The sequence below is a fragment of the Onychomys torridus genome, chromosome 4, assembly GCF_903995425.1.
Source record: "Onychomys torridus chromosome 4, mOncTor1.1, whole genome shotgun sequence".
Taxonomy (NCBI): Eukaryota; Metazoa; Chordata; class Mammalia; order Rodentia; family Cricetidae; genus Onychomys; species Onychomys torridus.
In genome coordinates, this window is record NC_050446.1 from 69,611,119 (window position 1) to 69,636,297 (window position 25,179).

The 25,179-nt window shown below is 39.9% G+C and overlaps 1 protein-coding gene across 1 annotated transcript in view; it reads right to left on the bottom strand.

The window, feature by feature from the left end:
* Nucleotides 1–25,179, bottom strand: part of Hsd17b12 (hydroxysteroid 17-beta dehydrogenase 12) — a 133,760-nt gene that overhangs the window by 20,405 nt on the left and 88,176 nt on the right. Inside the window, exons 5-6 of the mRNA XM_036185115.1 lie at nt 12,170–12,234; nt 11,327–11,371 (exon numbers count right to left, since the gene is read on the bottom strand). Coding sequence (XP_036041008.1) covers nt 11,327–11,371; nt 12,170–12,234 — 110 coding nt within the window. The remainder of the gene's footprint in view (nt 1–11,326; nt 11,372–12,169; nt 12,235–25,179) is intronic.

The window sequence follows — 25,179 nt, forward strand, 5'->3', positions numbered from 1 at the left end:
TGCAAAAAAGCAAACTGTGAGAAAATAGGATGCATACTATCGAATTTTCAGACTTGTTTGATGGATTTAAAAAAGAACAAAACAGGGCTGGAGAGATGGCTCAGAGGTTAAGAGCACCGAACGCTCTTCCAGAGGTCCTGAGTTCAATTCCCAGCACCCACATGGTGGCTCACAACCATCTGTAATGAGATCTGGTGCCCTCTTCTGTATACATAATAAATAAATAAATCTTAAAAAAAATAAAAAAGAACAAAACATAAAGAGATGTAAAATATATGTACAACTGATTAGACATGTCATGTAGCTTGCATCTGTATGACACAGGGTCATACACTCACGTAAGTAAAACAGGTATGCTATGGAATATTTCATTGTAAAGATGGTTTCCTTTTATTTTTAAACAAACTGAGCTAACAGGTAAGCAACAGTATCTGAAAGGGTTTTTTATTTAGCACATTTCATTGTAGACCATAATACTCAGCTAATATATTAGAAAGAGGTCTCCAAGCCCTTTCACATTCAGTTCCCCCAAATCCTGAGTTCACCAGAAACAGAAATGAGAAAGATACAAAAGACTAGTTTAAAAGTGTCCCTACTGTTTGTGTGCGTGCATTCGTCCACACGTATGTATGCATGTGCTCACACATGTATTAAGGAAATGAGAGCGTCACTTGCACAGTAGCTAAGTGGAGTCCGGAAGGACAACTGCTTGGTTCCTGTAGGAGCTTTCCTACACGGAGTTGGGGCGGGGAGGAATGAATGCGATTTGTAGGCACCAATTAACCTGGAGAATGAATTACCAGGCAAGCTCAACCAGAGTTTAACTTTTGGTTGAAATGTTATTTTTTCCTCTGTGCCATACCATGTTTCTGTTCTGAATGAAAAATTATCCAGAAGATTGTCAGAGACAATGTGAAACTTCATATGATATAATCATACTTACAAAATTGTATCAATAGCATGTTAAGAATTAAATGCCTCTTTGATGACCTTATATGTACTGACATGACCAAATATATTCCATATATATATATATATATAAAGATGAGAAGTTTGAGTAACTCAACACAAAAGAATAACAACTCTTTGGGTGGCTGGTTGCTAAAGAGCCAAAAATATGCACTGATTACTCAGACAGAGCCCACCAGCAGAGACACAAGTCCTCACAGGTAAGAGGGACAGACAGGCCTTCTTAGGGCTCATCAGCTTCTCCTTTTTACTTCTGTGTGCCATAAAATGGAAGCTCATTAAAAAAAACAAAAAACAAAAAAGTCAAACAGCAATAACACTAAAAAGCTACAGAGAAGTTAATTTGAACACTTCATGCTTTTATAAAACCAACTAAAGTTCTGATATTACATTTCCTGCCAATCAGATCTGAAGTCATGAATCCAACTCCAGGCCTTCTTTACTTGGGCACACATATACATATTATTTAAAATACTCAATATATAAGTAGATAGACTTCCCTGTGTTCACATTAAATTCTCTCTAACATCACATTTATATAGGACATTTTAAGTTGTTAAGGCTCATTTTACTTTGCATTTATTGACTAGTATCTTAATATATGGGTATCTATACCATATACCAAGTATTGTTACGGAATTTCACTGTGCATCTGCACTCCATTTCACAGCTCACATGATGTTTCTGTAGCTAATTCAATATGCTAATTTCAGACCATCTGCAGGTGATAATTACTGTGCCAGGAAGTTTGTTGTTTCTCTTTACATATTTCAATAATGATGTTATCACAATTGTGAGTTTGGTGGTTAAGAATATTAGGTACATAGTAAGTGTGACTACTAGACTTTTTTCTTTTCACTTGAAGTTGTCTTGACAAACACACAGGAAGCAATTATAATTCCATTCTGTGGCAGTTTGAATGAGACTGTCCCCATAGGCTCCTGTATTTGGACACTTGCTCCCTGGTTGGTGCTGCTGTTTGAGGAGGCTTAGGTGGTAGGGCCTTGTCAGAGGAGGCATGTCAGTCACAGGGAGCAGCTCTGAGGGCTTAAACACTATGTCATTTCCATATGTCATATTCTCTGGGTAGGGCTTAAAATGTGAACTCCTAGGCTAAGAATTCGCTGCTCCAGCCCTATGCCTGCAGCTTGATGACACACTTTCCCACCATGATGGACTCTTACTCCTCTGAAACCATAAGCCCAAATAAATTCCTTCTTCTATATGCTGCTTGATCATGGTGTTTTATCACACCACAGAAAAGTAACTAGTGTAGGTTTCCCCAACGTAGAGCGAAGTCACCACAAGAGAACTTTTACAATAATGAGAACTTCAAAGATTGCAGGAAAAACAAGTATTTCATAATTACATAGATACAGTTTAGTAATGTTTTCATTAATCGACACTATAAAATAAGACAGACACTAAAGACAGACATTAACTAAAAAGTTAATATCCACTCTCTCACATGTAGCTCTAGCATTACTTCCTAAGTGGCATATAGTACATGAATGTACACAGATACATGAATGGCTTCATTACAGCTTCAATTAGAATTCCTAGGAGGAAGCCACATACTCATTTTCAAAAGTGAAATATTTACTGGTACAGATATGCATATTTTGGCTAGGAAAGAAATATGAAGTTCATTTACCTCATACAAAATCACAATCACTGTTATTAAATCATTTAGTTGAGATACATAACTCAAAGATACACTGGCTGGCCTAGAAAATTCTTGAAAATGTTGTATTAAAATGTAGCCATCTGTGGCCAGGATTACACAGGATTTATTTTCTTCTTAGTGCTCACATAGCTTTCAAATATTTTTAGCAACACTTTTGCGGTGCTTTTATAATTAGTAAAGCCCTTACAATCTTACTTCTTAAATTTTTTTTTTTTAATGGAAACAAAACTGCTAAAGCCTGGGTATTTCTCCATTTATTTCCACAGCAGCAGTCCCTGCTGCTACAAGGAACCTACATGTCAGGTGGCTGTCTAGGAGTTCCCACTCTTTGGTATGGAAATTGATAGACTACAAATTTCTACATCATGTAGCTTCTGGTACTTGGTCATTTGTTCCCACACTCCTATAATGCTCAAAGGCTCTAGTGAAAAGATTATAATAATATTAAAGAAGCCAGGCAACACTGGGCATGCCTTCAATCACAGTACCCAAGATGTTGAGTCACAATCATAAGTTCGAAGTTAGCCTGGCCTCACCAAATTCCAGGCCAGCCCAAGCTACATAACAGGATCTTAGCTCAAGAAAAAGATCAACCAATCAAATTTAAGACACGTGATTTAATAAAATCTATGTCCCTACTACATTTGACTAGGGGATGAAGTAGAACAAGTCACCCCAGAATACAAGCTCAGCTTCATGAATGCAGGCTTTTCACAAGCAAACCAGGCCATCTCCCATGGCCACTTCGCCCACCTCTGGTCTAACTGTACCTCCAAAGAAACCTGCTTAAATCAATCAAGTCTGGGTTCAGATAACTGAGAAATGGACCTGTCCAATCTAGAAGAAAACAGTTTCTTACATACAGAAATCTAAAACAAGTGTTCAACTGAAATAAAGAGCAAGTTTAAAAAAAAATCATAGTGTAGTTGTAAAGCATTAACAATAATGTTCTACAATGCCACTACCCCCCCCCCCCCCCCCCCATTTTGAGAAATGAGATGAGAACTCCACTGGAAACCACACCAGAATGACACAGCACACACATCCTTTGGCAAACTGTATAATTTGAGCTCCATGGAGGTGAGGAAGTGGGAACATAGCTTAATTAGAAATTCTTAGAATCTCACCTGTATAACTAACAGAGTATTTACTGCACAGGGGGTGGGAAGCTTAATTAGGTACAGTTTTTAGAGCACTCCGAGATCTGTAAGTATTACTTGATTTTGCCTTTTCTTGGTACTTAAGTCTTTCAGGAAGTTCAGAGTTCTCTTAGTCTGGAATGTTGCCCCAAGCCATAAATTGAGCTTTTCCTTGTCCAATAAATCCCACTTTGATCTACATTAAAAAATAAGAAAAGGGAAAAAACTTCCCAGAACATAGAGTTGCTTATTAACAATGCCAAGCCTAAAGCCCTAATTTACATATTCTAAACAAGTATTAAAAGAACGAGCAGCATTTAATCCGGTGTTTCCCAAGGTGTGATACTTGAGTATGTAAGTACTTCTATTATTTTTCCCCCAAACAATGTGACTTCTTAAAAGTGACAGACATTGAAAGGAGAAAATGATTCCTAAAGTTCAAGACACTGCATGTTTTCATTTTCCTATGAACTAGGTTCACTATGAGCTAAAGAGAACTTCAAAATCAATCTACAAGGGTGTCTTCATTTTTGGAGGAAGAAAGCCATGGAAGAAGTACTGTTCTGAAGTTTGGAAATACTCTGCCTCCACTGTATTACTGCCATCCCAAAAGGCTAAATGGACCAGTAATTTGAAATGTTAAGTAGCAGAGGGACAGCTGGATTCAAAGTGAGTAAGACTCAATTAACTTGGAATATCCTCATCCAGAAAAGCCTTGGGTGGGAGAATCAGTATTGAAGGACACAACCTACTTAGGATCTATTAATTTCCTACTGTTATATGGGAGGAGAATATCAGGATACATTTCTAGCAAATTCCTAAATTAAATACAATTAGACTGAGGAATAAAACTCTTCTCATAGATTTCCAAACTAATACGAGGCTCCCCTACTGATACTGTGTTACTCACTTGAGGCATATCCATGGAAGAAAGAAAAAAATGAATGCTTTGGTGCTTTCCAGCCTTTGACCATTCACCCAAACATTTACACTGTGGGCAAAGCACAGCACTAGGCACTTGTGGTAACTGGCCTACAATAAGACATGACGGCACAGCAGGAGAAAATAGCCTTTCAAAAGTGTGTAACAAAGCTTTGAGGGTAATGTGCAGCTCAGGCAATATTGTTTTGACAGCACTCACCTGAAAAAGAGAGCCACCTCTCAAGGTTCTATTTAGGTTTCAGAGAATCCCAAGAATGCTTGTAAGTGGAAAGCTCATCAGTACTAAAGGTGGGGACTTTGGGGAGATGATTAATTATTATCATGAGGACAATCTCTTCCTGACTGAGACTGAGGTCCTTACAGAGACCTGATGAAACCTGTTTACTTCCCCCTTCACCAGGAGAAGACACAGGAAGAAGGCACCAGCTATGAGAAATGGGTCCCTCTTCAGACACTATTAGCACCTTCGGCCTGAATTTTTCACACTCCCAAACAGTGAGAAATCCGCGTTGGTTCTTGATATCCAACACAGTCAGAGGTATTTTTGTTTTCACGTCAGCTGCAAATGGACTAAGATGGAGGAGCTGATTTGGTCCATGCCACTCCACTAAGCAACTGCTCAGTTTGAGTAGCCTGAAGACAAGGAGCACCTGGAAGGGCACTCACACTCAGACATCTAGAAGCACCAATCACACAACAGAGATCACAGGCTGCTGTGAGCCAGAGAAGCAAGGCATAACTTCTCAAATTCTCTCTGCTACGCAGCTCCTGAGGTCTGTTTCCATGATTTCTAGATTTTCCCCAAGAGAAGCTATAAATCTGAAAGTGAAGCTTTCTGCTTTTGAAAACTGAATCAACTAAAAGACACTGGTAGGCCATATCTAGCCACAGACCATTGCCTGTAACTTCTGACCTAAGAATTTCTCACAATTTTCTTCAACTGACACTTGTTCACCATTGTGGGGTGTGATTCTTTAATGAACTAGAAATTCTAACTTTGAAAATGCATTCATCTGCTTGTAGGAAAAACATCAGCTGTGCACTGCTTAGCATAAGGCAGGAAACAAGCGGGACATGGTGCCAATGCTGAGTGAAGGGGGGCCACGCAGTGTGCCATGGGCCCAAGTGACTCCAAGCCTAACAGTCCAGAAAAGGCAGATTCCTGGCACTCTAGTCCTAAGAAGACAAGATTTCCAGGCATATATTGGTTGAATGTTTGACAAAGAAACAGGCAACTTTTTACTCTCTGTTTGAGATTGCTCCTTTCTATTCTTCAATAAAGCAACTATCAAAATGCAACAGCATTTACTCAAGTGGAGGTGTTCATAAATTTTACCACCATGCATTTTCTTCTCTGTTCTAAGGAAGGTAATTAAGAAGGTTAGAACATTCCCTCTGTTAGGATGGAAGTCTTAGTTTTCCAGCTTTTACCTTATTTACCAACACCAGTAAGAGCTTCAGGAGTGAGGAGCACTGGAAGGAATGTTTTTGCCTCTCTTAGGAAGGCAGGTGCTGTGAGTAGCTAAGATTCTCTCACGTGGACAGTGCTCATCTGGAAAGCAGAGAAGTGTCTATCTTTTCCTGAGGCTCCTAAAAGGACCATTTCAACAATCAAAGGACAAGTATAGCTTGAAGTAGGAAGGGAACCGGAAAGTGGAAGACAGTGAAACAAGCTATCAAGTCTGAACAAATGGTCCAAGTAGGATCAGCTTTGTCTTTGGACTGCTGTAGAATTCCACAGTTGAAGTTAGCCTTCTACTTGCCTGCCTCTGGAGCTATGGCTCCACTCCCATTTTCCAGGCAGTAATCAATAGCAGTTTAACAATTTCATTTGTAAACTCCCAGTATTGTAGGGTGGGAATCTCACCAGGCACAAACCAGGAGATATTTGACAAAAGGGTGGTTCAAGATCCTCAAGTTGTCTCTAAATCACACTGTTTCTGAAGTGAACGACACTGTTCTTATGAGGTTTACCTGAGATTTTAGTCACAGAACAGCTCAAACTGGAGGAAAACACTATCTGGTAAGACTCCTCTTCAAGTTGATCTATCTGCCATCCTGGCCACCTCTAGAGAACTTCTACCACTTACCTGCTATACAGGGAACAAAAACAAGGCTAAATTTAATCCCTACAGGATCTGAGAGCAGCATCGGAAAAACAAACAACAAGGCTTTGAAGAACCCCTGTGAAGGCAAAGACTAACGAAGCGAGCCCCACAGAAAAAGATTCAAAAGTGTAGGAAGCAACCAGGGCTGGAGACCGGGCTCTCAGTGGTTAAGACCACTCACTGCTCTTGTAGAGCACCTACTTTTGCTTCCCAGCCCCCACACGGTGGCTTCAAACCATTCTGTGCTGGGGATTCCAATACCCTCTTCTGGTTTCTGTGGGTTCCTGCACTCATGGGGTACACATAAACTCAGGCAGGACTGCACACGTGTGCACACACACACAGAGTACAAAATAAATAAATCTTTCAAAAATAAAGTAATCAGCAATTGTTGAGTGGCTTGAGAGAGCTGTTTACAATTAAACACTAGGGGTCTCCAGCCACAAGAGCTCTGGTTAATGTTTCTTCCCCCGATATTCTCCTGGGTCATCTCTTTATCCAGTGATAACCTGAAATTCCTTTGCATTCAGGATCATTTTACTATTATAATGCAGGGCTTACATGATTTTTACAATCACCTGACCTACTCACACAGGGCAGTGCACGTGAACCTTCCAACAAGACGCTGGAGCTCTACCTCTAATTTTGAGCATAAACATCGAATCACAAGGCAAGCTGATCTCACCAGTATCTCCTGGCACACTCCGAATCCTCTACCACATCATTTAGTGAAGACATAAAAAAGATTAAGCTGATGGTGAAGAGCAACTGCTCTTACCTTACTAAATACATTTACTGTAGCTTCGGGCTAGCCACCGTACCTTAGTTCCTCTGATGCCCAACCACCACAAAACCCAAGATCCTGTAGCCAGAGCAGTTCTCATCTCCTTCAAGTTAGCCCAAGGCTCCCAGCAGTCATTGCTACTGAAAATGTGGTTCTGGCCTTGGCAACAAAATGCAGTCAGTTAAAGAACAATAGGTACAGGTCATCAAAAGAGCTTCTGGGGCAAAACACAGCATCATAAGAGCCTAAAGTCAGGAGCATCACGCATAAAGCTTCAACACAGGGAATGCCCTTCCTCAGTATAAATAAGATAAACACATATGCCATAGGAAACTGAATGCGTGTCATTCTACCATTAGCACTGTCTTACACATAAACTGGATTCTGCAGCTCTCTCTGATTCTCTATCTGTTGAACACTCAAGTTCCTGTACAACCCCGACCTCATGCCATTTCCTGTCTCTTGGCTTACCACAGTTCATCAATCACTCTCACTGCTCCAATCAAATCATTTTCACATCTGCATGGTACCACAGAGGTGATTTTACCGATCCTACCCACAGTACAACAAACCTAACCAACTGTGCACCATGCTCCATGAACCAATGGGCACCATGAAGGATGTTTGTTCAACTTATTTAGGAAGTACTATAAACAGTAAACTCCCTTAGTGCTTTTAAAACAAGATTTGGTCTGTCAAAGAAGGCCTGTATACATTTTAAGCTTATATCCAAATCTTCTACTGGTGATGCTTCCCCTCAGGATGGCTCACAAGAGTTTAAAACTGAGCATCTATGTCCATGAAGCCAGTTCGTGGGAACCAGTCTACCTATGCCAATTCAAAAAGAGAATGGGGAAGAGGAGAATAAAGAGGGGGTACGCTGTGCCATACACTAAGATATTAGGAACAGTGTTCCATTCCTAGTTCCTCCCCTATTCTTCTCTGTTCCTAAGACAGGGGCTCACGATGTAGGCCAGGCTGGCTTCAAACTCCTGATTCACCTGCCTTAGTCCCCCAAGTCCTGGGATTAACAGGTATGCATCATGACCCCTGGTGTTTACCATCACTTTAAAATGGGCCAGCTGCTTTGCAGGGCTGTTGGATTTGTGCTATTTTATTCATGACGCATATAGCACTATTTGGTCTTTAAGCAAGGATGAGATGGATTACATGCTAATCTATGCTAAGATGCTGTGTGAAGGCCATGGTCTGTGGCCATGTCGAAGAACAAGCTCCAGGATTAAGGGCAGGACCTTGGCCTTTTATCATTAGTATTCTACAGATGGCTAGCCTAAACTTCATGTTGTGGGAATCTGAAGGCCAACATTTTAATGCAGTGCCAACGATGAAGTGTCAGCAAGCAGGACTGTAAGAGAAAAGACTAGATCCAGAGTAAAACCCTATACAGCTGACACAGAGTAGAAGTTATTAACAGACAAACCCATAGATGGTATTAAGAATTCTAAAACATAAAGCTTAAGTTCTTGAAAGAGGCTTTCTCATTAACTTAGGACAATAAATTGTGAAATACCTCACACTGCCTTAACACTCATTATTTTCAAGCATTTGGCCAAATATACCATTAAAAAAAATCAGAAAAAAAAGAAAAAAACTCAGAACAACAGTAAAACCATTCATTTTAAAAGGAAATTCAACAAGATATAGAAATAATAGAACAATATCAATTTTTATTTAAAACCTTTATCTTCGAAAAAAAAGAAAAATCATTATTGCATGTATTTAGTAAAAAATATCAGCTTTGAGTTTAATAGCAATAATACCATTCTTAGGTTCTCTCTTTCCTCCCCCTCCCCCCACTTCTGTCTGTCTGTCTATCTCTGCTTCGCTTTGACGCTCTCCAGGGTCTCATGTAGTTCAGTCTGGCCAAGAAGGACCTTCAACTCCTGCTCCTCCTACCTTTTCTTCCACTGCCATGGGCCCACCTGACCATGCCTGGTTTTATGAGGTTCTAAGCATTGAACCAGGGCTTTGTGCCATCTAAGCAAGCACTCTACCTAGTGAGCTACACTCCCAACTCTGAGTTTTAGAGACATTACCTGGTTTCATTCAAACAAGTCACTGAGATAAAAGAAATGTCTTCAATTTACAGACGAAAACTAAAATGAAAAAGTAATTTACCCCAAGGCTAAAATGGCTAGAAAATGCTAGTTCCTTAATTATCCTGAACATTTATATGAATCTGGTAAAGAAAATGCCCTTAAAACTATATAATATATTCCTATTAGCTATATTTAAAAGCATCAGTTTCACAAATGTGGGTTTTGTTCTCTATCTACTCACATCTCCACTGGTGACTCATCTGCTCCCTTAAACTTCAGTTTATATAAAAAGCCAAACAACACACACATACATACACACACACACACACACACACACACACACACACACACACACACCCTTGATCACAACAAGGGAGAAGATACAGTGTATCTTCTATTTATTTATTTAATACAAACATTTGCCATTTTATCACATGATACATTTGAAGTGCTGTTTAAGTAATAATCTAACCAATGTCTGCTAACTGTAAGCACTCAATTAACACACCTAAATATTTACATTACACAGGGAAAAGCAAACCATACATGAAAACTCGAGCAAGGTGTAAAAGCATTAGGTTCTTGGACCTGAACCAGCCATGTGAGGTCATTGCTGGTTTCTCTTCAGATATGAAGGTAGCTTTTCTTGAAAATTCACAATAGAGAAAAACACCAAGATCCCACCATAAAGTGAAACAACATTTAATTCTAATTTATATTATCATTTTGAATAGTTCTGACTAGTTCTCATTTCCTTAAATAAACTAGTAGATATGAGAGTTACTAAAAGCACAGTGGCTTTCTACAAGAATGCTCACATTTAAAGTGTCTGCTCATGGGAATGCAGCCTCTGGCACTACCTCCTCCTCATTTGGTACATGTAACTCAGTAGTAACCTCCATAGCTCCTGTGCAAGCAGAGCTTAGGTGTTCATACTCTCTAGCATAGAGTTCCTTCTGCAGAGTCACAATGTAACCTTGTGTTATACTGAGTAATATGACTATAACACATGTTGAGCAAATAGTGACCAGGCTGGATACCTTTGCTGATCTTGTTTTATTTTGTTTTGGAGACAGGATCTCGCTATGCAGCCCTGACTGGCCTAGAACTCATTATGTAGACCAGGTTGGACTTGAATTCACAGAGCTCTGCCTGTCTCTGCCTCCCAGTGCTGAGATCAAAAAAATTTGCCACCATGCCAGGCTATCCTGGCTGGTTATTATGGACAGCTAATAAAAACTACACTATTGGTTTCTAGACTCCTGACTTCCCATAACAGTGGCTGTTACACATGTCAGAATGAAAACAAGTCAGCATGAGCAAGTGGCTCAGGTGAGTCAGCCTTTAACCCGAGCTGGGTTTGCAGTCAGTGCTGGGACGTACCACGGAGAATGAGCACAGAAGACACATGAGAACTGTGAGACTGTCAGAAAGTAGCCAAGACAAGCGTGTTGGGGGCCAGTTCTTTCTGCTTCCTGGAGACTTAAGGAAATAGACTACACTCACTGGAATACATATGGTAAACGAGAGTTGACAGAAATCGAGCCAACAGACTCTGGATCAGTGTTTTTAGACAGAAAGATCCAAAAGAAAAAAAGAAAAAAAAAAGATGACAGATTTGTAACAAATCTGCTTACCTTGCAAACAGAAAGAACATTAATATTTATCAGTTTCTTGATGGTCTGCAAAAAATTAGATAATTTAATTAGGAAAGTAATGATGTTACAAATATACTTTGAGGGGGACAAATCTGAAGCTTCTTCAGTTACTGCAAAGAACTGTAAATACAATAGGAGCTGAGGTCAAGAGGTAGATTTTTGCTTTATCTCAATGTTATAATATGTGTAACAAAAGCAGCAATTCATACTAATATGCAAAATGTAAGGTAAATGCACAAGTCAAATTTGAAAGTGAAGAGACACATTAAATCCAAAATAAAACACTTAGTAATTTCCTCTCAACTAATAGAGAAAGTGGAGATGATTGAAGTTAAGAGCTTTAATTGATTTTAAAAACTGACATGGTCCTTCAGGGATATGACTTCTTAGTTTTCATTAAAGGATTATGCATGTAACAAGGCTGCAGCTTTCATTTTGGTAAAGCTAGTTTACTTTAACCAACTATGTTGCTATATATTAACATATTTATGAGTTTTTAAACTGATTTTTGATGTTCCAATACTTAAAATAGAGCTATCTTAATCTAATAGAAACAATAATAATGAAATTAGAGCTACTATTGATCCTGGCACTGTATAAATATTTTTTCATTCAATCCTTCTAGCAATCCTATGATGCTACCTATTTTACTTTACAAATGAATAAACAACCTACCTACGGTTAGGCTCATCCCCACAAGAGCCAAGCCATGTATTGCAGACAGCTGGACTCTGATACTCAATCTGAATCAATCTTCAATACTGCCTCACTGATACTTTCATGCATTCTTTTTGTTACCATAATAAACAAAGAAAAACTCACATTGTCCAAGTCAGGAATTTCCAAAAAGTATTCTGGATACTCGTATGACATGCCCACATTGTTCACTGAAATAAGACAAGATTGTTAGCTAGCACATTTATTTTAATAATGTCCTGAAATGCTGATTAATTTATTGAGACTAAAATGATACATATAAAGTTATATCTAAAATCCTCATTACTCCAGTTTAAATGCTCTTTGCTTCATGAAGCCTTTCTGTACTTAGCATCTACATGCCTCTCCCTGGAAGCTCTCTGGAAAGTGTGTTCTTTCTCTGTACTAGTCATCTGTAGATAATGTCAATCAACTGTTCTGCTCCTTACACCTTCATGAACAGAGAATGCACAGTGCAGGAGACAGGAAACCTGGGTTCTACTTACAGCCATGGCACAAAATGTGTGACCTGAATAAGTCACGCCCAGTTCACATCTCAGCCTATTCACTGCTAATGTAAGAGTTTACTCAGTCATGTAACAAATATTTACCACATGCTTGCAGGCAAGGCATGTGCTGCTAGGGACTAGAAAGGGCAGACAGACAGGGAAGGGTTCTCATATCATGGGGTTTACAACCTGGTAGAGAGAGAAAAGTTCCTAACCCAAAGAATCAATTATTTCACAACAAAGTGTCCAGTGTCATGACAGTCTATTTCTAGAGAGCCTCATTTTGAGGCTTTCTTGTGGTAGCGAGGAGGGCAGATCAGACCAGGAATCTCTAATAAACAGTCCAGGGAAGGCTTTCCTTGAACCCTCTGTGCACAGCCATCTAACCTCAGCCTGGCGCTGTAAGACTACAGATCACTTGGATAGATTTATACATATTAGGTCTTATATTGGAATACTCAGTTGTCAACAGTTTCTCTAGACCCAGAAAGACAAAGACAAACAAGAAATAGGAAATAAACATTCCCAAGATGGACGAAATATCCCCGACTTTATATAAACTAATTAACTCACAAAATAGATTATCTACTTATCTACATTTAACTGCCACAACAAGCCCATGAGGTAATTTCTAAATTATACCCTAGAAGCTGAAATCCACAGCACTTAAAAGATCATAGGGCAAACCATGCCAGAATTTAAATTCAGAAGTTTGACTACAGAACCTCAACTTTAAATCACTAAAACTACCACACACCTTCATCTGGGATTCACTCAGGACAAGTGACCAGTAATAACTGGAAAAGAAACAAAACACTGATAGTGTCTCAGCCACCACATTTATAAAAGATGTTAAAAATTAAAAAACCAAAGTATGGCCTTAAGAGCAGTTGACTTTAGTTTAACCACTGCAAAGTTATAAAGGATAAATAATTTATAATTATTAAAAAGTATAATTGTAAATCTTTTAAGAACCAAAATTGGTGAGCTATTTTTGTGATTATTCTGAAATCTAGAACTTTGTAAGTAGAATAGTTTGACTTGCAATCTTAGCATGTGCTACAAGCACAAAATAGAACTAAGGAAGCACATCAATAACTCAGCAAGCTGAGGACTGTTATTCTGGTTAAATAAAGTATTAACAGTAGACAGTTTTCTGATCTGCCTCTGCTAACTGAGCAAAGGAAACTAGCAATGCTATCTTCTCATACAATGAAAATGGGGAAGTCTATCCAACAGAGCAATATTAAGAAAAAAATAACTCTTTGGTCCAAAGTAATAAACTATCGTGTAGGAGGACTGTGTTTAGTATACTAAGTGCACAACAAAAACTATGAAATCTAGACGGGGATTTCATAGCATCAAGTCTAGGCTTATGAGTTGAATGAGGAAAAAAACAGATGTCAAATGCACAGCAGGCACCAGGACTCCTGAGCCCTCTCTGCCTCCCGGTATACACCTTCTGCAGTAGCATGCAGGCTAACTATCATCTTTCCCAGGGAGTAATCAGTTCATAGTGCTGTGAACAACTGTTGCTCTTCTCAGCTCTAAGGCAAGAGAAGCTCCAAACATAGTATATTGGGATGCTGAAATTTTATATTCAAGGCACTTTGGAGTCAGCAGATACTGGATGAAGCTCTGAAGTCATCATCACTACTTAAAGACCGGACCCACTGAAGATGGGTCCACCTTCTTACTCAAATCACAGATGAGACTGAAAATCAGTTGTCACGCCGACAGCTGGAGGCCATTATCTCTTTTCTGTACTCATTACTTCTAAAATCATTTCCTACCCCTCCACAATTACCTATATTCCTCCTCCACTCCTCCCTTTAACCATCTGACTTTAACTGCCCATTTGTGGGACTCAGTGTACATGTGTGTGTTAACAAATCTGCCATTTCTCCTGCTACTCAGATCATTTCAGCAGGTTGTACTATCAAAATCTTCTGAGGGAAAGTTTGAGTGCCATCACACTCTACAATAACTGTTTCTACCTAAGTGCACACACTGGGAATCTCTGGGAAGAAGGCAAACGCACTGCAGTTTTATTTTGAGACAGTAGGTGACAGCAATAACCAAACAGCAGATAGGAAGCTTTCAGTGAATGCTGAAGGAAGAGGAAGTGCTGTGGGTGGGAGGGAAAGACGGAACTATTCCTATTACAGCTTAATCTCATTAAGAATGGGTGCAAGCAGTGCTGTTGCCTTATCTACTTATTACAAGATGCATTAAAAAATTCATAAACACAATCTCACATGTTGTTCTAACCTTATTCAAAAAGTTGAACATCTCTTCTAATGGGTAGAATCTTAAACTAGCATCAAACTCGCACTGTCAGTGAGTTTTGTAGCTTCTTCCTCCAGGAACCACAAAGCTCTGTGTTGCTGTTCCCACCTCAGGGCTTGCAAAACCCTTTCAGTAGTGAATCCATCATCTCATCCTGAAACCAAAGCACATCTGTGTAACGTCAAAATTCTCACTGTCGCAGTAATCAGCTCAAGGCCTTGAGTACTTCCTAACACTTGAAGAAGTTTGCCTTTATCTCTGGTCATGTTGCTGTGATAAAATACCCTGACAAAAACAAGTTAAGGGGGGAAAGATCCATTTTGGCTCACTGTTTGAGGTCACAGTCCAGCAAGGCAGAAAAAGAGTGTAGGAGGAGCTAGAGGCAGCTGCTCACACTGCATCCCTCCACAGTCAGGAAGCAGAATGATGAATGACTCGCTCATCTCACTTCCTCCTTTCCCAGCCCAGGGAAACAGAGCCACTCACTTTTAGGATGGCTCGTCCCACCTCAATGAATTCCCCACAGGCTGTCCAAAGGCTAAATAATCCTTCAAAGGTATGCTTAAAGGCGTGTCTTCTAGGTAATTCTGGATCCCATCAAGTTGGGAATTAAGACCAACCACCACATAACCCAGTGGAAGAGGTGTGGCTGAGAGAGAACACAAGTGTAGACCGACCAAGAAGGAAGGGGAAGTAGAAAGGCACTGGTGGTAGGCAGAGGTGCCATCCTTAGAGACCCAGTCCTCATGGAGTGGGTCTTTACAGGGGGGACTGGCAGGGAGCTTCACTTATCTACACTCTTGAGGGGGCCATTCTGAACCCCAAAGAATACTACTGTCAAAGAAAGTGCTACATTTAGAAAGAAGATTTGGGAAATCCAGAATAATTCTTGGTGTTAGAGCAATATTTTAATTATATCAAAACTGCTTAAAATCATTTCCACATCTTTTTAAAACAAGACTTTGTTCCTTCAAAGTTTGTGTGTTGCTGTTCTTCACGGGCCTAGAATCCTCTATCACTGCCAGCTGCCAGAGGTAGAATGATGTCAGTAGAAAATTAGATTCCTGGTATCTGCTGGGTCGTGCACGAGGGTAGAGCAAACAATGATAAATTACTAGAAATGAAAATCCATTCATGTACTAACCTCACACAGACCACTTTCAGCTGGCTTCATTTTTTATATTAATCAGAAACATCAGAAATTAATGTGGTTTAAAAATACTTTGCCTCGTGGTTGGCCTTCTAAATATAAATCACATCACATGAAGTATCTCTGTTTCCTTCTTATGACATCAAGGCAGGAAAGGATAAGCTTACACTTCAGCTACATTCGTAGATATATCCAGTCCCAGCACTTCAGAGTTTATTAGTAAAACCTGTTTCAAGCAATGATGTCATATACCAAAGGTTCAGTGAGTGTGTATGAGGGATGTGTGTGTGTTGGGGGTGGAGTGGGGGATACACTTTCTGCCTTAAATTTCTGTAAAAGGGTCTGGAATTTGACCTCAATGGTAGAGCACTTGCCTAGCATGTGGGAGGCTTTGAGCTTCATCTCCAGCACCATTAAAAAAACAAAAACAAAAACAAAAACAAAAAACCACCAACTGTAAAAGGCTACAGAACTCAGAATCTAGCAGAGCTAGGGTTCAGCCCTGCTGCATCATCACTTCTTCTAAAACTGGGACATAAACTAAGTCTGCTTCCTCACTATTCTTCATACATGAAATAAGAACTATCATTTCAGCAAAGGACATAATGTGCACTGTCATGAATCCACCATTTGGAGCATGTTAAAATATCAATAAATGAAGGAAAAGCTGCTGTCATGCGCCCATTTATCCAACAAATATTTACTGCCCTCCTACTTTGCACCCAGTACCAAGTACCTTGCTTTTATCATGTATGACCAGCATCAACACAAACAGATCCTTCTGCAAGGCAGAGCTCAGGGCAGCTCTCAACAGAATAGCTGTTTATACCAGCTAGATTTACCCCAGTACCTCCTTTGCCCTCTTCACTGCATCCACAGACCTAGCCTCACAGTTGTAGGGAGATAGTGACAGAGATGCAAAGAAATTTCCTTTTTTGCCTTCTTAACATATTGCTGGAGCTAGCACATGTTCATACACTGACAGATGATATTTGGAACACGATGTAAAACATTTTGCAAACTTTACAGTTTTCATACACTTGTAAGTAGCAATTTCCAAATAAAAGAGAGTTTACAAGGCTTTAAATTTGCAGTGCCTTTAATCAGAAATTGAAAAATTAAGATTGAGTCAGAGGCAACAGCACACACCTCCCTTTGACTGTTTATTTACAAACTGCTATGTGACTGATCCTCATTACAAAATCAGGTAAGATTTGGCACATAAAAAATTGAAAGTGAGGATGCAGAAAGAAGAAGGACACGAGGCTAGTGGTCCAAAGGTAGCTAATAGGGGCTATTTATCAATTTCTACTTATATCTCTGAAATCACAGACTTAGTTATCCAGATTTAAGTTAGAGGGTCTGCTTTAATTAGTGCCATTAGCAGTGTCTGAGTGAAAGAAAATAAATCTGAATTCTAGCAGTCATATGCTCACTTCAGAAAGCTAATCTCAGTCAACATATTTAGCGGGATGATACGGCACTCTCCTGGATGATAATTCCAAAGAGTGTCCCTATACAAATGAGCGTTCATGCCTGTGCTGTTTCCACGAGAGTCTTTTACCAGGCCTCTCTACCGCATTCAGTGCAAAGGGTCCCTGCTGGCAAAGGAGGGATTCTTATCAGTCAACCCTCTGGCTACTTGGATTTGCACTGAATTTCTCTCAACCACTCATAGTTCCAAGTGCAGTCATCATTTTGCTTTACAGAATTTTCTCTGCATCCAGAGTCTCTTGTCTAGAAAATGTCTCCCTGTTGTTCAAAATAAAACCTGAAAGTTGCTACTGAGTGGTTATCTAATTCTGAACAATGCACTTAACTTCTCCACATTTGTTTCTTGCCTGTAAAATGGGCAGAGGTGTTTTCATGTTTTCATCCATCCATCCATCCATCCATCCATCCATCCATCCATCCATCCACCCATCCATCCATCCATCCATCCACCCATCGAGAAAGGGTCTCTCTATGTAGCCCTGGCTGTCTTGCAAGCCTCTATGTAGACCAGGCTAGCCTTAAACTCATGCAGAATTGCCTACCTCTACCTTCCAAGTACTAGGACTAAAGGTGTGCACCATTTTGCCCAGCTTGGGGCAGAGGAGTGTTCAGATTGATCTTCTTGGTCACATCCACCTGTTTCCGCTGCTTCCACCCTAACAGATGCTCTCACCATCTTATCTGTTGGGATAGCCTTATTGACTTCCTCACACTCCTTCACCTTCTTCCACTTGGAAGTCAGAAGGACTTCCTAAAAATGTTATCAGTTTGTGCTTAAAATTCGACTGTGGCTTCCCAAAAAAGACTCAAACTAAATTTGGCCTGAGGATACTCTCATACTTTCGCTCCTACTTAACAAACTACAACTTTACTTAGCAAGTAAACTAACTGAAAACCTAACTCATGTCAGATCCAAAAGAAATTGGGGACAAACGGCTAACTGTGGTGCCTGCCTATTAGCACGAAGCACACGCTGCCCTCCAGGCTCTCTCAGCGTAGTAAGCACCTGTTACAGAGTCCTTGCTGGCATCCTGGCTCCTCTCAGCTCTTCTCACCATTCCCCTTACCCTAAATTTCTCCAGCTCATGGGCTTCCCTTCCCTAAGCTTATCATTCCTATACAACCCTGCCATTTGGCCATGTGCTCCCTTGCCTCCCCCCTCCCACACACCTTGCTCCTTCTTTCTTGCTCTCCCCTCTCATGACCCAGGACAGTACACGGGCCATATCTGTCTACTACCTTCTCTGCCTGCTCTAGACTATTCCAGATGCCTCTGGCTATACCTTCCCTCAAAGCTACCAAAAAATCCTTCTCCTCAAGCACGCCTGGGAGCAGTCATATTTACACCACGTAGGAGGATACTTCTGAGACAGAAAGGGTGAATGATAATACAGCAGCCAACTCAATCCCAGGCAGGCAATGGCTCTGACAATGCTCAAACAAAGCAAACTTGGCAGAGTAAACCAACCACCTCTGTACCTCACCTCTATTTTCTGGCCCCCAAGTTCTACCTGCCCACATTGCAGGGCAGAGTTGTGAGACTCTGTGTTCTCAAGGTAGCCTAAGGTATGAACAGTTCTTTGCTCAAATACTGTTAAGTTCAGTTCATCTAAATTATTTCCTTTAAAAGCTTCATATTGATGAAGCTGGCTTTCTAAGCCTTCAAGATCTGGCTCTGCCTAATTATCAGATTCTTTTAATATGGTGCCCTATAAAATCCTTGCTCCAGGTTTAAAAATCATCTCTTGTGTCCTTCAACATACAGCCTTCAAGCATTTGCACATGATGCTCCTTCTACCTGGAAACTCTCCCCCACCTCTTTTCTTGCCCTCTAGTTTCAATTTAAACATTACTTTCTCAGGGAGATCACATGTGATGCACATAACTGTCTCAACAACTTTCTTTCATTAATGCAACATACTCTCAACCACTTGCTTAATGGCTTTCTTTCATGAAAGCAGAAACAACTTAAATGATGGTGTGTTTTACTGTTTTGTCTACTGCTATAGCTATGGAATTTTAATAGTTTAACCAATTAGCATATTACTGGTTGAATGAATCATTAACAAACAAGTATAGAGACCCAGATGATGGTTACCAAAGGTAAGGACCCACGTAAGAAGGAGAGAATCGTTAAGAGTACCGGAGTGCGGCTGAATAGGAGGAATAACTTTCCAGATCTATAGCATAGCAGGGTAGCTATGACTTACAACCATCAGTTGCAGATTTTAGCATAACTAATAGGATTTTCAGTTTTTTCCTAACATAAAGGTTTGAGATGACAGAAATACCTGTCTGATTATATCAGTCTGATTATATCAACACACATTATTTCTTACATGTAAGTAGCATACTGTACCTCAAAATATGTTTTAAAACAAGGAGGAAAACATAATACATACTTTAGATATAGCCTGGCTTTTTAAAAGTAAAATCTGATTTTTAGATTATCTTATTTGTATGAGTGCTTTGCCTGCATGTATCTATGTGTATCACGTATGCCGGGTCCCTGCAGAGGTCAGAAAAGGGTACTAGATTCCCTGGAACTAGAGTTACGGATGGTTGTGAGGTAATCTGACAGCTGAGACCTGAGTGAGCCATAGGAATCTAGAATTTATAGTCACCTAGTCACAAGATTACATGGCTAGAGACACACAACTTGTAGCTGGCATGTGAAATGGACACATGTTGGGCACTGACTTGGTGCCTGGTAACAACTCTGCTGACTGGGGTGGTTCCAGTGAGACTGTTGCAGACAACAGGAAGTCTCGCCTGTCCTGGATTGTTAGAAAGGACTATTCTATCTTGGCAGTGATATAAAACTGCTCCCTCCCCAGCAGTCTTCCTGCTACAGTCCTGGGATCCTGTCCTGCACACCTCAGCTAATAATTCCTGCTCACTCTTAAGCGCCAGCCATTTATACTTGTGCTTCATGAAAATGGGTGGGGGGTGCTCTAAGCACAAGGTTCTCTTTGTTACCTCCCAAGGAACTTGATCATGCTCTTCTGCTCTGCTCCCATTTTAGCATCTTGTTGATCATCCACCTATAACTACAGTTTCCTTTCAGTCTACTTTCCCCCATTTCAAAATGATTTTTCCATTCCTTTCACTAACAAAAACCATCTTCTTCAAAATGACTGTGATGTTTTGAATAAGAATGTCCCCCAGCCCCATATATTTGAATGCTTAGTCACCAGGAAGTGGCAATATTTGAAAGGATTGGGATAAGAGGTGTGGCCTTGTTGAAGGAAGTATGTCACTGGGGTTGGGCTTTGAGGTTTCAAAAGCCCATGTCAAGCCCAGAGTCTCTCTTTCTCTACCTATATATCAGGATATACCACTCAGCTACTGCTCCAGCACCTGTCTACATGCCACCTGCTCCCAGCCTTAATGATAAGGGACTAAACCTCAAAAACTGTAAGCAAGCCCCCAATTAAATGTCTTGTGGGCATCAAGAATATATCATAGAGATTCAGCTGTGTATTAAAGCTGAACTTTGACTGGCCAAGGGCCTGTCAAAAGGCAAGCCATTTATTATGAATATTTGGTGTTACCCAGCCTTTAATATTTCAGCTGTCTTCTGCTATGAAATCCTTGTGCGCCCAGACCAACTGGTAAACAGTTCAGCTCCCCTGACCTGCTGAGCCTACTAAATTACTAACTGTCCTGTTGAGCTTAGGAGACAAGCTGGCTGGAGAAGCCTAGCTTTGTTTCCTATGCTAATGAAGCTCAGACCATCCCCTGAGCATTTTGACTGAGAACAAAAGAGGTTTTTTTTACATCATGTGCCCAAGGAAAGAAAAGGCAGGTATTTTCAGTAGACAGAGAGAGAAGAGAAAAGAGAATGGAAGAACTAGACGGATAAGAACTTGAGAGGAACAAACTGAGACGGGGAAGAACTAGATTGAAGGGCTAGAAGAGAGTACTAGAGGAACGAGATGGAAGATGAGGAAGAACCAGATGGGGAAGAACAAGATGAGGAAGAGCCAGAGGAGAGAGAAGGAGATGGGAGACAAGCTGATAGGGGAAAGAACTAGATGGATGAGAACCTAGAGGGGACAGAACTAGATGAAGGAATTAAGATAGAGCCTAGAGGGGACAGTAGATAAATATAGAGAGAAATCAGGCAAGAAAGTAGCTAGACATGAGAGCAGAATAGAAGCTGTGTAGAGAGAGAACTACCACAGAATAATAAAGTATATGAACTAAGGAGTTTTGTATACATAGATTCATTTCTTTTCATCAATGATTAATTATCAGCTGGTTGTAGATTCTTCCTGGACCCTGGGAGGGGACTATCGAGGGGCTGGACCCCCATAGTCCCCGATATAAATGCTCTCTATTATAAGAGTTGCCTTGGTCATGGTGTCTTTTCACAGCAATAACACAGTGACTAAGACAGTGACTGATTAGCTGAAAGTACAAAAGTAATAAAATGAATAACTAAGCCAAACAAGATGAAAGTGACAAGTACCACTGTTTCTTTTAGAGGTATTTATACTTCAAAAGAAGACAATTTAAAACAAAAATTTTTAAAGTTCCTGAGAACAGCAAGAAAACAGGCTACAACATTATTGATTTTAAAACCCTCTAAAGAAGTAAGATGCTTCTATTCCTAACTTTCTTAGTCAACCAGGACTACAAAGAATCATTATTTCCTGTGCTCAATCTCCCTTCCTTCCACACAACTCTACAGTTTTCCTAAATATGGCTCTGCACACCCTTGGTTCCTATGTCTAGTCCTTGGATGTTTCAGGGACTGAAAGCTAAGAAAGCCATCTCTACTGGCAAGTTAGCTAAGTCCTCTTGGTCATATGTTAAGGAACTTGGAAAGCTTAGGAATACCAACAGAACTGACTGATACTAACCTGCTGAATATTTCTTTTCAAACTGTCTTTTAGTTTGGTAAATAGAACATTTATATTTGACTGCTCCAGAACAATGCATAAAATAAGGGCTTTGGGAGAGATCATTGGAATGTGTTTATTTCTCAAATTTCTGAAGTTTAATGGGGAAAAGGGATACACACTGGTAAGAATTTTTTTAAAACTTGCATTCAGTTGATGGGAAGAGAAAGACACTAATTAAAATTAACTCAACAACACAATTGTGTTTGTTACAACAATCCTAATTAAAGTCAATGGGTTTGAGTCTGTCTCTCACACAAACACGAAGACATTATAGCAGAAGGAGGATGAGCTGGGGAAAAGGAGTTAAGGAGGGAAAGGGGACAAGAGAAGGTAACTGGATGTGAATATGATCAAAATACATTATTTACATGTATGAAATTGTCAAAAAAATAAAAGCTATATACAAAACAAAAACAAAAACAAAAACAAAAACAAAAACAAACAAGTACAATACTTAGCAGAATAAGTATTCACTTACAAAGGGTATAGGAAGAAAATAAGGCCCAGTCTAGCTCTATACGTATCATTACTAAAATGAGGCTACTTAAAATTATGGGCAAGTTGTATGAATAGAACCCAAAGTCAGTAGGTGTTCTGGATAACACAGCTTTAAACATCAATTAAGTCAGGAGCACACCACTATCTGGTACCAGCTGGTTCTCCTTACTTCATGTGGAGCTTATACAAACCATGGTGGGTGGACGTTATAGGCAGATAGGAGTCTGAAAGCATTTGGTATGAAGGAAATTCTTGCCAAGGTCACTCAAAGGCTACGGTAATTTTTAAAACCTGAATCACAGAGTAACTACATTTTCCCCAAAGGGCCTTTCTTTGACATTCCAGAATAAAGACTCTCCCTTTTATAAAGTTAAAGAAGTCACAGTGGTGAATTTGGAAAAAACAAACAAACAAAAAAACAACAAAGTATTATCTGTGGTATGTTTCAAGCCCAAGGTTACTTGCTTGGCCTTGGCAAATTACACATCTGTGATGTATTGTGCAAAGTCCTCCAAACCAATCTGGAACACAAATGAGTCTCCCCTAAATCAAGTAAACATTACAGCCATCCTATTTTGTTAACCAGTTGCTTTCTGAGTCAAGGCAGTAAGGAGGTGATTTTCTCTAAACAGTGAAGCTTTTATGAGCTTGTTGGAGTCTGTACTCACTGGCATTTGCCTGGAAGACAAGAGCAGCTGCTTACTTTTTACATAACAGATTCCAGATCCAACTTCTCAGCCTACAGCATTCATAGCCTCATCAGTTTACGGTGACCTTTCCGTATAAATTTGCACAGTTCAAAACTGTTCTTTCCACTTACCTCACTGAAAACTTAATGTTTCTTTCATGACAAAGGGCTTTAGCATTTTCCTTTGTAATTCTGAAAATACTAATTTTCCTTATTAAGCATTGATTATAGTTTTGTGCTTAATGCTATTCAAACAGAGTATATCCTAGAGATATTTTTATCTCTACCATTACTAGTTATAATTAAATATTCAGTAGAAAAAAACTCTTCCTGTAACTTAATATTAATTGCGAGGTCTTAGGGGCTAGGGAGATGCTTAATTGGTAAAGTGCTTGCCATGTAAGCAGAAGGACTTAGTTCAGATCCTCAGCACCCACAATAAACAAAACAACACAAAAAAAAACCAAACTCTATGTTCAATTACATGGGTCTACAATGCCAAGTCCTGGAAGGCAGGAACAAAGTGAACACCAAAGTCAGTAAAAGACCCTGTCTCAAAAACTAAGATGCAAAGCAATTGAGGAACACAAACCCCACTCCCCACACAAATACACACATTCATGTGCACAAACTGTTGCATCTTATTAGAAAACTAGGAAGCCATGAGAAATCAAACAGAAATATGAGACTCACTTCATAAGTTCTAGAGGGTTGCATTGAGCCTGCACATTAGAGTTGAAATACAACATAGCAGTAAGAGAAAATTCAGCCCACAAAGGGGCTTTGAGAGTGACCTCAAAATTAACAGTGCAATACACAAGTAACACATGTGCTAGAAGCGTCAATGGCCAAGGAGATAGTTATGATAGAATACAGAATACAAAGCAAATGAAAAGCAGGGCCCAGCTAAGAAGATAACACATGTGCAAGTACTGTAGTGAGTTTTCAGTAATCACGGGAACATCAGCAATAATTGTTTTTATTATTGATCTGAGTTCAACTAGAAATCAAAACCAAAGCTGTATTATGTTTCAACAAGTATTCACTCAGTAATTTTAAAAAACAGGGTCTTGCTGTGTGATATCATTCTGTATGCTGTGAAAATGTGTTGTTCTGACTGGTTGATAAATAAAGCTGTTTGGCCAATGGTGAGGCAGAATAAGGTTAGGCAGGACATTCTAAAGAGAGAGGAAGAAAGAAGACAGAGCAGGGGAGACACTGCTAGCCACCACCAGAAGCAAGATGTAAAGGCACTGGTAAGCCATGAGTCATGGCAAAGTATAGATTTATAAAAATGGGTTAATTTAAGATATGAAAACTAGATAACAAGAAGCCTGCCATGGCCATAGTTTAAAAATAATATTAGCTTGGGTATGTTTATTTGGGTCCGAGAGAATGCGGGACTGGCAGGTGAGAGGGATTTATCCTGACTGTGGGCCAGGTGGGACACAAACTACCAACTACAGGGTCTCTTGTCATCTGATGTTGCATCTGCAAGGCTAATTGGCCCATAAGCTTCAGAGAGTCTCCTGTCTCCATCTTCCATCTCATTTGTAATCCCAGGAAGGCTGGGATTACAAATGCAAACTACTGCATCT